We start from the raw sequence: 14,829 nt of genomic DNA on the forward strand, positions 1-14,829 counted from the left end.
TCATAGAGTTCAGGCAGCCTGTAGATGTCTCAGGGGTTTAGAAACAAGATTCAATAGCCCCCCCGTCTATGGTTCTGGAAATTTCAGGTTCAGCTGAATGGCTCCCACCTCTAACAGCGCTGGCACATGGGTGGTGAGACATTGGCCAAACACCGCAGCCAGTCCAGCCTCCCAGTGGAAACGGGCCCAGTACTGCAATCCCGTACCCCTTTCTGAAAACAGGCCGCTGTAAAAATTCACCTTTAAGAGTTTATGCAGGTTTGGGAGTTTGGCGAGAGACTTGAGCCCCACGTTGATCATACTGAGGTACTCCAGCTCCTTAAACCCGTCATCAAAGCCATCGATCTCTCCGTCGTTGCTGCGGCAATTGTCAATTACCAGCTCCGCGACCTAAATAGAGGCAAAAAAAAACACATGCATGTGACAGCTGCTCGTGTTCGTTTCTGTGCAATGAAACTTCTCTCGCCCGCAGTAACCTACAGCAGGTGCCCATGTGTAAGCACTGAGCGGGAAACAAAGACACCTACAGTCTCACTGCTGATTGCTATCCACAAACCTCCCCCCCCCCAGTTGCTATGCCCCAGGGCGCTGATGGCACAGTAGGAAAGCCTGTCTCTACCCACTGCCAATGTGGAGATGATACCAGAGGGTACCCTCTGCCTTTGGAAATGCACCATAGGAGCACGACAGGAAATTGGGAATAAGACCCTGGGTAGTCCAGGATGGTATTCCCAGCTGCCTGCACGAGGGGTTCACTGGATCACCGGGACACAGCAGGAAAATAAACCCACTGGGAGCCCCACCTCAACGCCGGCGTCTGACATCATAGTTAAGAACATAGAACATATGAGGCCATTCGGCCCATCGAGTCTGCACCGACCCACTTAAGCCCCCACTTCCACCCTTTCCCCGTAACCCAACAACCCCTCCTAACATTTTTGGTCACTGAGGGCAATTTATCACGGCCAATCCACCCAACCTGCACATCTTTGGACTGTGGGAGGAAACCGGAGCACCCGGAGGAAACCCACGCACACACGGGGGGGGGGGGGGGAGAGACGTGCAGACTCCGCACAGACAATGACCCAGCGGGGAATCGAACCTGGGACCCTGGCGCTGTGAAGCCACAGTTCTAATCACTTGTGCTGCCGTGCTGCCCACGGTTAAGCTGTTACCAGGGCTAGAGAATTCCTGCCAGCACCACAAGTCATGCAGACAGCTGTAGCCAACAAGAGGAAACCTGGTCAGAGGCCAGGGCTAAACTATCAGAGCAAGGGAGGCTCCCACCATCCCTCCAACATTGCAATCAGTTTCAACTCGCTTGCGTTTCTTCAATGGCACTAACTACGCAGCAGCTCCCTCGAGAACGGAGATCAATCCCCCCCTCCCCCCCCCCGAACATTTCAGGAACCCTCCTTTCCCCAGACTTCCAATCTGTGAGATTCTTTAGCAACCTCACTTCTTCCCTCAGTTAGAGCCTCGAGCTTGGTGTAACCCACTCACTCGGTGGGTATTAATCTTACCCCCAAGCCCCCAACCTGGGCAGGCTGCTGCTCTTTGGGGGTTTCACAAAATGGTAACAACTCCAGATTCGGAATTGCTCCAAAAATGTGCGGAATTGTCGGCTGGTTTGGGAATGCTCACAGTCCGGGTCAATGTCCCACAGTAAACCGGTCGACCCGCGCCCGATGGCAGAAGTTGCAACCGCACAACATTTGTCCTGTCGGTAAGTAGCGTATTCAAAACTCCACATTGGACGGGTGTCCGAGAATTTGAATTTCCGGCAAATTCAAGCTGCCGTTATTTCCGGTCATCACAAGCCCCTGCACCACGCTCTCACAACTTTAAAATCATTCAACAAATCAGTGACCATCTGTCAGCGGGAATGACAGCTTGGCGCACACGGTGAGCAGAACCTCAAGCCCCAGGATGCATACGTATTAGAAATGGAGAGGGAAGAGAGTTAGAACCACAACTCTAGGTTTGACCCACCCCGGCGCCTGTTCGGGTACACGGAGGGAGAATTCAGAATGTCCAATTCACCCAACAAGCGCGTCTTTCGGGACTTGTGGGAGGAAACCGAGCGCCCGGAGGAAACGCACGCAGACACGGGGAGAACGTGCAGACTCCGCACAGACAGTGACCCCAAGCCGGGAATCGAACCCGGGACCCTGGAGCTGAGAAGCAACTGTGCTAACCACTGTGCCTACCCCAAAAGAAACTAAACATGCGCTTACATAGAAGTATTTTTTTTTTAAATCGGACACAATAACCGTGCACGTTTTGTTACTCATACAAACCCACCCCAAACTGCCGACCATTCTGTTGCAATCTGGAATACGTTGTCATTTGAATACTTGCACCCAGCAGGGCAAACACAAGAATGCCAAATTTTAAAACAATCTCTACTACAGGAGAGGTGGGCACCGATCGGTTAACAAGTCCATTCTGAATCAAACAGCACGTTCCTTCGGCTGATTGTAACAGGCAGGGTACAGACTGTGCTCCCTCAGCCCACGCTTGCAAAACTCCAAAACAAAAATATCTACTGCTAGATGCGATTCTCAAATCGAGAAGCACTTGCACAATAATAGCTGCACCAGCTCCCAATTAAAGGTAATCAGTCGAGTTCGTTACATGGCCCATTCACACTTGCACAACGTGTCGTGCGGTCGGTGTCTGTTCTGTGCAAACTAAAGAAATATGTTCAAGCCTGGCGCCATTTTTCCATCTTTAGGTAAAATACTACATGTTCCTACAGGGCAGCACAGCCGGCAGCGATTTCCTGTGGACGTTCAGGACAGCGAGCAAGTGTCTTGCCTGTTTCCTGCCGATCGTGTTAGGCTTACTGGAGTCGGTTACAAGAAGTAATACCCTAAGGAACAGGAGTGGGCCATTTGGCCCCATGAGCCTGCGCCCGTCAATCAACACGGTTATGGCCGATAAGATTGCCCCCTGAGGGCAATTTATCACGGCCAATCCACCCAACCGGCACGACTTTGGACTGTGGGAGGAAACCGGAGCATCCGGAGGAAACCCACGCAGACACGGGGAGAACGTGCAGACTCCGCACAGACAGTGACCCCAAGCCAGGAATCGAACCTAGGGACCCTTGGCGCTAGAAAGCAACCATGCTAATCACTGTGCAGCAGTGCATCATTAAACCATATAGACCAGAAAACACCAGGGTTCAAACCAAGGACAGGCAACAGACAATTGACCCAGGCGCTGGGATCTCACATGGGGTCAATGTCGGCACCAAATGAATTTGGGACGCTGGCGCATTTCACTGCCGAGGGAAGCAGCAATCAGTTCCCAATAAAAGTGCAGGGAATGCACTTGAACAGAGGGAATTCAAGACGGGAACAGCCAGCCAGGAAGCTTCAGGAAACCCTTGCAGAAGACATGAAGACAGCGAAGAGACAATGTAGATCATCGCAAAATCGCTTTCTCAAGTCGACAATGGTTCAAATTTCCTGAACCACGGCAAAGGTGAGCTGACAAGAGCTTAACTTAGGAAACTGTTGAGTGGCCATTTTTTGTGAGGCCATTGTGAGGCGACCCACCCAGGTTTCGCGGCTTGGTGTCATTGGCACCTGTTGAGGATTTCACGGCGCTGCTTCTGCCAATGGGAACTTCACACCAAGTTAACCCCCAGGGTCAGCGGCATCACACAATTCCCCCGTGATCATACATCACCCCAAACTAAATAAACCTTCTTTCTCCCAGAGATCAAGAAAAAAGCAACCCCCCCCCCCCCCAACCAAACCCAGCTTCCTCCTCAACGTATCTTTCCCAAATACCTCTCCCATTTCCTCTCCTCACCTTGGCCACAAGAATGATGTGCCCCATTTTCTACTGAATTACTGATCACTCCCGACATTACAAATGGCTCCCCATCCTCCTCAAAAATATACAGCCTTTAATTCCTCTGTCCTTGTAAACCACTGGTCCATTTTGCCACCTCCCTTTCCTCTGTGAAGTCCTCAAAGGTGTTATCGCTCCCCAACTTTATGTCCACCCTTCCTGCACACAGATCTCTCCAATCAGGTCTGCACCCCTGCTATAATACTGAAATGATCCTATCAAATGCACAAGTGGCATCCGCGGTGACTGGTAAACGATCGTCGTCCTCGAGGTGTTTGACAAGAACAATGACACTATCATCCACAAATGCCTTTCCCTCCTCTGTACTGCTGGGTACTACAGTCCCTGCTCAATTCTACTCTTTATCTATCCAGTTGTAGTTAGAGAATCAGTCCCAATAGCTTCTGCTATCTCCATTATCTGTGGAGTTCCTCCGAGGACACATCTTCGGACCCCTGCTGGGCGAGAATCTCACCTTGCACCCTCCACAAGCTCCAGCTCACCCATCACCCTGTATCCTAACTCATACCAGGGCCTATTCTCCCATCACACCTGTGCCCGCGGACCTGTCAGCTGGTCCATCAGGGCGCCAACATGTAAAATTTGCATCCGGCAGTTCAAACCACATGGCCGCCCCTTTCCCTGTAACCTCCAGCCCAACAGCCTTCTGAGAGGGTTATCCCATCAGAGTACGATTCTCGCACGCCCTCCACCGGGAGTCCTTCTCTTCAGCCGCATTCCTGACCGTCTTCCGCTTCTCCTCCAACACGCCCCTTAAAACCGGCTCCTTGGGATCACTCTTTTGATGGCCTGTTCTAGCATTTGGGGCTGGTTTAGCACATTGGGCTAAACAGCTGGCTTGCAAAGCAGAACAAGGCCAGCAGCGCGGGTTCAATTCCCGCACCAGCCTCCCCGAACAGGCGCCGGAATGTGGCGACGAGGGGCTTTTCACAGTAACTTTATTTGAAGCCAACTTGTGACAATCACCAGCTGGTGAGATTTCGCTATGCAGGACGGTTGGGTAGAGCTACGGCGCCCCCCAAGTCGGGACATTCTGCAAACAGGCCCCGTCCATTCATTCACAATCGTGGCTACCTGCGGGATGTCGGTGTAGAGGACATTAAACCAGTGCCAGGCAACATCAGGTAACACATCCAAAGGTGGCAAAAAAAAAGCAAATAGATTGGTTGTTGTCACGCAAGGTATTGCATAATACCGAATTATCACCTAACTGTGGGACCCTCAAACGCACCTATTGCTCAGCTACAGACTCAGGCACAATGGAACGTACGGCCTCGTTCCCACAGGAGAAATCACCAAGTGCCCACTCAGTCCTTAGGTTGTTGCAACATTAGGGACCGTGCAGCCACGACCAATCCTCTCCTCACACAACAGAGACACTGCGATCGCGATCAGGAGACTTCTGAGCAGATCCCTGAACAAGGGGGTTCCCTTGTTGATGGCTGCCCCCCCCCCCCCCCCCCCCAACTGTTTCCCTGGGAGGGATCAGTCCAAAGAGGAGCAGGTTAGGTGGGTTTGCCATGCTAAATTGCCGCTTAGTGTCCAGGGATGTACAGGTTAGGTGGGGTTACGGGGAGAGGGCCTAGGTACAGTGCGCTTTCGGAGGCATGGTGCAGACCCAATAGGCCAAACGGCCTCCTTCTACACTGTAGGAATTCTATGATCAACTCAACCAGTAGAGGCCATGGACAGCAAGTTGAATCATAGAATTTACAGTGCAGAAATAGGCTATTCAGCTCATCGAGTCTGCACCAGCCCTGGGAAAGAGCACCCTACCTAAGCCCACAGCTCCTCCTATCCCCGTAACTCAGTAACCCCACCCAACCTGTTTTGGACATGAGGGCAATTTAGCACGGCCAATCCACCTAACCCGCACATCTTTGGACTGTGGGAGGAAACCGGAGCACCCGGAGGAAACCCACGCACACACGGGGAGAACGTGCAGACTCCGCACAGACAGTGACCCCAAGCCGGGAATCGAACCTGGGACCCTGGCGCTGTGAAGTAACAGTGCTAACCACTGTGCTACCGTGCCACCCACCGTGGTCTCCTACACCATTGGGTGGTGTTTTTTGCACAGGGGCTCTGGTAGGAGATGAGTATGTTTGATCCGAGTTGCTGAGCACAAGTCAGAGATCAGGCTGCATTTGTTTTTCTTTCAGGGGACGTGGGCGTTGACGGGCAAGGCCAGCATCTGTTGCCCATCCCGAGTTGCCCTTGAACTGAGTGGCTCGTCCGGCCATTTCACAGGGCGGTTAAGAGTCACCCACATTGCTGTGGATCTGGAGTCACAGCTGGGTGACCAGACCGATGGGTCCATGGTCACCATCACCGGGACCACATTAGCCTGAACCTCCGGCCCAGGGACATTACCACAACGCTACCATCTCCCCGTGATCCATGGAGCAGCAGTAACGAAACACAGACAATGGCACAGGACATTAAAACATAGTGCATACTTGGTGCGACCGGGTATCCTACACCTTCCAACTTGACTTGGGGGCCTGGATGGATACAGGCATGCAACAGTGTGGGCGGCACGGTAGCACAGTGCTTAACACTGTCGCTTCACAGCTCCAGGGTCCCAGGTTCGATTCCCGGCTTGGGTCACTGTCTGTGCGGAATCTGCACGTTCTCCCCGTGTCTGCGTGGGTTTCCTCCGGATTCCTCCCACAGTCCAAAGGTGTGCAGGTTAGGTGGATTGGCCGTGCTAAATTGCCTATAAGTGTCAAAAAACGTCGGACTTAGTGGGTTGCGGCGGACAGGGTGGAGGTGTGGGCTTAAGTAGGGTGCTCTTTCCATGCGCCCGGTCACACCAAGGATGCACCATGTTTTAATGTCCTGTGCCATTGTAGGGTGCTCTTTCCAAGGGCTGGTGCTGACTCGATGGGCCGAATGGCCACCTTCTGCACTGTAACTTCTATGAAACAAGAGGGACAATCCAGGTCACCCTGGGAGCATTCATCGCGTTGAGATGGTCAAGTTTCAGCTCTACAATAAGAGTTTGCAGTTATATCGTGCCCTCAATTTAATGCAAGCACTAATTAATAGGTGCGTGGGGGAAAAGAGATGATACCGACTCTTCAGTCAAACGTGGTATTGGTGACCAGCAGGGGAAGGTTAGGGCACAGGGGTGGTAGGAATACAGGACCTTAAAGGAGGAAACAATTGCATTGAAAGAATCAGCTCTGTCCCGAACACCATGGAGATTTAAAGAATTGATGAAACTTTATCCTGTGCCTTCGCCCCTGTTGTGATTTTAAATGAATGTTAAATTTTCACAAAACTCCACACACACACATTGATGCTGCATATCTTTTAAAAAATAAAGAAGGGTCAGAAAGACAAGCCCCAATCTTCGAGGGTCCAACAATCAAAGCTTAACGATACTTTTTTAAAATAAGGGTAAGTGAAAGGACTGAGGAATTCACCCCCTCCCAATCCGGTCAAAACGACTCCAAACTTCACATCCCGTTACAATTCAGCAACTCAACAACACGGCGCAGTCATTTAAGTTCACATCCAACATTGTGATGCACAAAACAGGCCCTTCACGCAGTAACTGGGGGGCAGGGGTGCGTGTGGAGGAAAACAAAAGATTTTTCAGTGCTGTGAGTGAGGATTTAGTGAAACGATGGGGTGGAAGAAAGAGGGAAATTCAAAAGAAAAGAAGGGGGGAGGGAGAATGATCTCTCCACCCTTTATGGCTTTCCTTTAAACAAACTGAAAAGACACACCAATAAATGGTCCCAAATCCTCAATCCCACTCCAGCAAGGGAACGAATAGGTTAACTTCAAAACATAGATAACAAAGGTTGGGGAAACGCGGACGAAAAGCCCAAACTCATGTTAAAAACAAACAGGCGTTTTACAGAAAGAGAGCGAATGCTAGGTGGCGGGTTGGAGGGAAATTATTTAACAAGCTGATTATTTACATCCTGGAGCAGGATGGTGGGAGCCGGCGGGAGTTTCTGGCTGGGATGATCGGGGGTGAACTCCTGCTGGGAATATCGGGGACTCCTGCTGGGAAGATTGGGGGGGGGGGGGGGGGGGGGGGCTCCTGCTGGGAAGATTGGGGGGGGGGGCTCATGCTGGGAAGATCGGATGGGGGGTGGGACTCCTGCTGGGAAGATCGGGGGGGACTCCTGCTGGGAAGATCGGTGGGGGGGGGGGGAGAGAAGAAGACTCCTGCTGGGAAGATCGGGGGGGGGGGGGGAGAGAAAGAGAAGACACCTGCTGGGAAGATCGGGGGGGGGGGGGAGGGGGGGGGGGGGAAGAGAAGACTCCTGCTGGGAAGATCGAGGGGGGGGGACACGACTCCTGCTTGGAAGATCGGGGGGGGGGGGGGGGGGAAGAGAACGACTCCTGCTGGGATGGGGGGGGGGGGGAGAAGACTCCTGCTGGGAAGATTGGGGGGGGGGGGGGAGAAGGGAGACTCCTGCTGGGAAGATCGGGTGGGGGACTCCTGCTGGGAAGATCGGGGGGGGGGGGGGGGGGGGGGGGAAGACTTCTGCTGGGAAGATCGGGGGGGGGGGACTCCTGCTGGGAAGATCGGGGGGGGGGGACTCCTGCTGGGAAGGGGGGGGGAACTCCCGCTGGGAAGGGGGGGGGGGGAACTCCCGCTGGGAAGGGGGGGGGAACTCCTGCTGGGAAGGGGGGGGGGAACTCCTGCTGGGAAGGGGGGGGGAACTCCTGCTGGGAAGGGGGGGGAACTCCTGCTGGGAAGGGGGGGGAAACTCCTGCTGGGAAGGGGGGGGGAACTCCTGCTGGGAAGGGGGGGGGAACTCCTGCTGGGAAGGGGGGGGAACTCCTGCTGGGAAGGGGGGGGAACTCCTGCTGGGAAGGGGGGGGAACTCCTGCTGGGAAGGGGGGGGAACTCCTGCTGGGAAGGGGGGGGAACTCCTGCTGGGAAGGGGGGGAACTCCTGCTGGGAAGGGGGGGAACTCCTGCTGGGAAGGGGGGGGAACTCCTGCTGGGAAGGGGGGGAACTCCTGCTGGGAAGGGGGGGGAACTCCTGCTGGGAAGGGGGGGAACTCCTGCTGGGAAGGGGGGGGAACTCCTGCTGGGAAGGGGGGGGAACTCCTGCTGGGAAGGGGGGGGGAACTCCTGCTGGGAAGGGGGGGGGAACTCCTGCTGGGAAGGGGGGGGAACTCCTGCTGGGAAGGGGGGGGAACTCCTGCTGGGAAGGGGGGGGGAACTCCTGCTGGGAAGGGGGGGGGAACTCCTGCTGGGAAGGGGGGGAACTCCTGCTGGGAAGGGGGGGAACTCCTGCTGGGAAGGGGGGGAACTCCTGCTGGGAAGGGGGGGAACTCCTACTGGGAAGGGGGGGGGGGGAGAGACTCCTGCTGGGAAGAGGGGAGGGCTCCTGCTGGGAAGAGGGGGGGCTCCTGCTGGGAAGGGGGGAACTCCTGCTGGGAAGGGGGGGAAACTTCCTGCTGGGAAGGGGGGGAACTCCTGCTGGGAAGGGGGGGAACTCCATGCTGGAAGGGGGGGAACTCCTGCTGGGAAGGGGGGGGGAAGAGACTCCTGCTGGGAAGAGGGGAGGGCTCCTGCTGGGAAGAGGGGGGGCTCCTGCTGGGAAGAGGGGGGGCTCCTGCGGGAAGAGGGGGGGGGCTCCTGCTGGGAAGAGGGGGGGCTCCTGCTGGGACGAGGGGGGGGCTCCTGCTGGGAAGAGGGGGGGGCTCCTGCTGGGAAGAGGGGGGGGCTCCTGCTGGAAGAGGGGGGGGCTCCTGCTGGGAAGAGGGGGGGGCTCCTGCTGGGAAGAGGGGGGGGCTCCTGCTGGGAAGAGGGGGGGGGCTCCTGCTGGGAAGAGGGGGGCTCCTGCTGGGAAGAGGGGGGGGGCTCCTGCTGGGAAGAGGGGGGGGGGCTCCTGCTGGGAGGGGGAGGGGCTGGATGACCATCCCGGCTGACAGGCGGCAGCCCGGGTCAGGGGGCCCGGGTCAGGGGGCCCGGGTCAGGGGGCCCGGGTCAGGGGGCCCGGGTCAGGGGGCCCGGGTCAGGGGGCCCGGGTCAGGGGGCCCGGGTCAGGGGGCCCGGGTCAGGGGGCCCGGGTCAGGGGGCCCGGGTCAGGGGGCCCGGGTCAGGGGGCCCGGGCTAGGCCGGGGTCAGGGGGCCCGGGTCAGGCGGCCCGGGTCAGGGGGCCCGGGCTAGGCCGGGGTCAGGGGGCCCGGGCTAGGCCGGGGTCAGGGGGCCCGGGTCAGGGGGCCCGGGTCAGGGGGCCCGGGCTAGGCCGGGGTCAGGGGGCCCGGGTCAGGGGGCCCGGGTCAGGGGGCCCAGGCTAGGCCGGGGTCTCTGTACCTCTCCCGGGCTCCGGTTCCTCAGCTCCAGGATGATCCGTTTCTTCATCTCCATTTTCTTTCCTCAGCTGGGGAATATATTTATACAGACGGCAGTAAGGCGGCCTCTCTGCTCCCCACACGCGGGCTCCGGCCAAGGACAAACAGCCTCTCTCCCCGCGCCCGCCCGCAGCTACTCAGCCGCCATTAGCCGCTCGGCCCGCTGCCTGATCCCGCCCCCCCCGGCGCCCGCCCATTGGCCGCCCCGACACCCCCGGCCGCCGCCCATTGGCCGCCGCCCACGTCCATCACCGGGCCCGCCTTTAATTCCTGGCCGCTACTGGTCGGCCGCCGCGTCCATCAGCCGGCGGGGGGCGGGACGCGACCGCTGGTTGGTCCGCAGCCTGGCCCCGCCTCCGAAGCCACGGCCTCGCCTCCTCGCGTCGTGGCTCCTCCCCCTCTTGCGTCAAGGCCCCCCCCCTCCTCGCCGGAACCCGCCCCCTCCCCTCTCCCCCATTGGTCGCCCGGCGGAAAGGGCGACGCCCCATTGGCCCGCTCGCGCCAGACCCTCAATCTCCCGCCCCCCCCCCCCCCGCGCAGAGGACCCGAATCCGATTGGTTGATATTGGCGGCGGGGACAGTATGTCGAGGTCCGATTGGTCGATGGGTACGTCAATCAAAAGCAACCCCGTCGTCGATGGGGGGGGGTGGGCGTATTGAGGAATAGCCCCTGGGAGGGGGGGTGGGCGGATTGAGGAATAGCCCCTGGGAGGGGGGGTGGGCGGATTGAGGAATAGCCCCTGGGAGGGGGGGTGGGCGGATTGAGGAATAGCCCCTGGGAGGGGGGGTGGGCGGATTGAGGAATAGCCCCTGGGAGGGGGGGGTGGGCGGATTGAGGAATAGCCCCTGGGAAGGGGGGGTGGGCGGATTGAGGAATAGCCCCTGGGAGGGGGGGTGGGCGTATTGAGGAATAGCCCCTGGGAGGGGGGGTGGGCGTTTCGTCCGGGCCGCGTTTCGTCCGGGCCGCGTTTCGTCCGGGCCGCGTTTCGTCCTGGCCGCGTTTCGTCCGGGCCGCGTTTCGTCCTGGCCGCGTTCCGTCCGGGCCGCGTTTATTAGTCGGAATTGGGCCACTCGGCCCATCGAGTCTGCCCCGCCATTCAATCATGGCTGATATTTTTCTCATCCCCATTCTCCTGCCTTAACCCCTGACCCCCCCTCATTGATCAAGAGGCACCCCCGAGTCCTCAGCCCTATGAGGAACGGGCCCCGGGGACAGTCACCGACAGCGAGGTGGGGCTGCGTCACGGAGGGGAGGGTGCACTGCCCCTTCGCCCGGTGACCTGAGATAATATGTTATATCCCAACAACGTCGCCAATACTGTGGGTACTTCTATTGATCTCGGTGAACCACAAGTCTTTCCCTTATATCGATGGCCACACAACTGGTTGGTCAGTTCAAAAGATGGTTTATTCACACACAAGGATTACTTCGACACGCAAACACAATATCTAATAGGAGTTAAACTACACCTATCAGCTGCAATAGCCTATACTTAACTTCAGGGCCACCGGCACTGTGCAGATGGATAAGGCCTTTATCTTGATCTCACGCGGCTGGTTTGAAGAAGTGTCTGTCTGTTGCAGAACTTGGCTGTCTGGTCGTTATGCTGCAGTTGACAAATAAAAATGAAAATCGCTTATTGTCACGAGTAGGCTTCAAAATGAAGTGACTGTGAAAAGCCCCTAGTCGCCATATTCCGGACAATGGAACTTGGTACTCATCTCCTCTCCCGCTATTCGCCCGGCGTACCCGGATCCGTGCCGGGCACAATGTGGTCGCTGAATCGCGCCCAATAAATATGGAGAGTGCGGAGAGGACGTCAATGTTCACCACCTGCGCTCGTTTGAACTTCGAGATTGAAACTGCCCCAGGTTCATAGAATAGAATTTACAGTGCAGAAGGAGGCCATTCGGCCCATCGAGTCTGCACCGGCTCTTGGAAAGGGCGCCCCACTTAAGCCCACACCCCCACCCTATCCCCGTAACCCAGTAACCCCACTTAACCTTTTTGGACACTAAGGGTAATTTATCATGGCCAATCCACCCTAACCTGCACATCTTTGGACTGTGGGAGGAACCCGGAGCACCCGGAGGAAACCCACGCAGCCACGGGGAGGACGTGCAGACTCCGCACAGACAGTGACCCAGAGCCAGAATCGAACCTGGGACCCTGGAGCTGTGAAGCAACTGTGCTAACCATTGTGTTACCGTGCTGCCCACAGGTGGAGGGGTTCCACACTGTGCCTGTGCCGAGTTTGTCGATTTCATTCCAGGTTGAGAATAAGGATGCCATAAGATATAGGAGCAGAATTAGGCCACTCGGCCCATCGAGTCTGCTCCGCCATTCAATCATGGCTAATATTTTCCCATCCCCATTCTCCTGCCTTCTCCCCTACCCCTGATCCCCTTATTAATCAAGAACCTCTCTATCTCTGTCTTAAAGACACTCAGTGATTTGGCCTCCACAGCCTTCTGCAGCAAAGAGTTCCACAGATTCACCAGCCTCTGGCTGAAGAAATTCCTCCTCATCTGTTTCAAAGGATCGGTCCCTTCAGTCTGAGATGGTGTCCTCTGTTTCTAGTGTTTCCTACAAGTGGAAACATCCTCTCCACGTCCACTCTATCCAGGCCTCGCAGTATCCTGTAAGTTTCAATAAGATCCCCCCTCATCCTTCTAAACTCCAGCGAGTACAGACCCAGAGTCCTCAAACTGGTTTAGGGGGTGGTTTAGCACACTGGGATAAATCGCTGGCTTTCAAAGCAGACCAATGCAGGCCAGCAGCACGGTTCAATTCCCGTACCAGCCTCTTCGAACAGGCGCCAGAATGTGGTGACTAGGGGCTTTTCACAGTAACTGCATTTGAAATGCAGGGGCAGCACGGTAGCATGGTGGTTAGCACAATTGCTTCACAGCTCCAGGGTCCCAGGTTCCATTCCCGGCTGGGTCACTGTCTGTGTGGAGTCTGCACGTCCTCCCCGTGTGTGCGTGGGTTTCCTCCGGGTGCTCCGGTTTCCTCCCACAGTCCAAAGATGTGCGGGTTAGGTAGATTGGCCATGCTAAATTGCCCGTAGTGTCCTAAAAAGTAAGGTTAAGGGAGGGGTTGTTGGGTTACGGGTATAGGGTGGATACGTGGGGTTGAGTAGGGTGATCATTGCTAGGCACAACATCGAGGGCCGAAGGGCCTGTTCTGTGCTGTACTGTTCTATGTTCTATGTTCTACTTGTGACAATAAGCGATTTTAATTTCATTTTCTTCATTTTTCAAACATTCTTCACACGACAAGTTCTTCATTCCAGGGATCATTCTTGTGAACCTCCTCTGGACCCTTTCCAAGGCCCAGCACATCCTTCCTTAGATACGGGGCCCAAACTGCTCGCAATACTCTAAATTGGGTCTGACCAGAGCCTTATGCAGCCTCAGAAGTACATCCCTGGACTTGTATTCTAGCCCTTTCGACATGAATGCTCACATTGCATTTGCCTTCCTAACTGCCGACTGAACCTGCACGTTAACCTTAAGAGAATCGTGAACACGGACTCCCAAGTCCCTTTGTGCTTCTGCTTTCCGAAGCCTTTTCCCCATTTAGAAAATAGTCCATGCCTAGATTCCTCCTTCCAAAGTGCATAACCTCACACATTTCCACATTGTATTCCATCTGCCACTTCATTGCCCACTCTCCTAACTTGTCCAAATCCTTCTGCAGCCCGCCTTGCTTCCTCAATGCTACCTGTCCCACTACAGATCTTTGTATCATCTGCAAACTTAGCAACAGTGCCTTCAGTACCTTCTTCCAGATCATTAATGTATATTGGGAAAAGTTGTGGTCCCAGCACCGACCCCTGAGGGACACCAGTGGATTAGGAAGGCCAAATTGTTGCCCTGCCTTCCCTCTGTAACCTCCTTCACCCCCTCCTTCCCCCCCCCGGATCCACAATCTGCTCCCCCCCCCCCGTGCCCACCCCACTTTCTCTGACCCGCCGCTGGGCGTGCCAGCGCATTTAATTCTCCCCAAATTGACCGCCCTTTATAAATCTGGAGTTGTTGTCGGTCTCTGGAACTGCGTATTTAATGAGACACCGAATCTATGCTGAATCTTATCGTTCACAGGCAGTGCGAGAACCTTCCATGCCAAGGAAATCATTGCCCACTAGGAGGAGCTGTCGCTCTATCCAAGATCCAATTGCAACACTGAAATTATCCGGCATTGACTGACTTTTTTTGAGAGTCACAGTAATCGGTGATCTTTCTCGTCCTGTGCCCCCTTCTCCCAGTTCGAGAATTATTTTCAGCTCCTGGCTGCAGTGCGAGGCCTTATTTTTAAACTCCCCATAGCCCGCCCCCCAGATTTACATTCAGATTGTTTCTGTCATGTCGGTGGCACAGTGGGTTAGCACTGCTGCCTCACGGCGCCGAGGTCCCAGGTTCGATCCCGGCCCTGGGTCACTGTCCGTGTGGAGTTTGCACATTCTCCCCGTGTCTGCGTGGGTTTCGCCCCCACAACCCAAAGATGTGCAGGGTAGGTAGATTGGCCACGCTAAATTGCCACTTAATTGGAAAAAAATTATTGGGTACTCTAAATTTTAAAATAAATGTTGGTACCGATGCC

At 55.9% G+C, this 14,829-nt stretch overlaps 1 protein-coding gene across 1 annotated transcript; it reads right to left on the reverse strand.

Moving 5' to 3' along the window:
• Positions 1 to 66: 66 nt before the first annotated feature.
• LOC119958624 (acidic leucine-rich nuclear phosphoprotein 32 family member E-like) lies at positions 67 to 10,392 on the reverse strand. The gene is made up of 2 exons (XM_038787105.1): positions 10,186 to 10,392; positions 67 to 390 (listed from the first exon to the last, which is right to left on the reverse strand). Exons 1-2 carry the CDS (start codon positions 10,237 to 10,239, stop codon positions 67 to 69), a joined length of 378 nt encoding a protein of 125 aa, XP_038643033.1. The 5' UTR covers positions 10,240 to 10,392.
• Between the last annotated feature and the right edge of the window lie 4,437 nt (positions 10,393 to 14,829).

This window comes from Scyliorhinus canicula, chromosome 30 (assembly GCF_902713615.1).
Source record: "Scyliorhinus canicula chromosome 30, sScyCan1.1, whole genome shotgun sequence".
In the NCBI taxonomy this organism is placed as follows: Eukaryota; Metazoa; Chordata; class Chondrichthyes; order Carcharhiniformes; family Scyliorhinidae; genus Scyliorhinus; species Scyliorhinus canicula.

What these genes read in the sequence shown, in the direction of transcription:
- LOC119958624 (XM_038787105.1), bottom strand. Translation starts at nt 10,239, where the DNA reads ATGGAGATGAAGAAACGGATCATCCTGGAGCTGAGGAACCGGAGCCCG. An exon ending in GGAACCGGAGCCCGGGAGAG is followed by an intron (nt 391 to 10,185) that starts GTACAGAGACCC and finishes GCCTCTATTTAG; the next exon opens with GTCGCGGAGCTGGTAATTGA.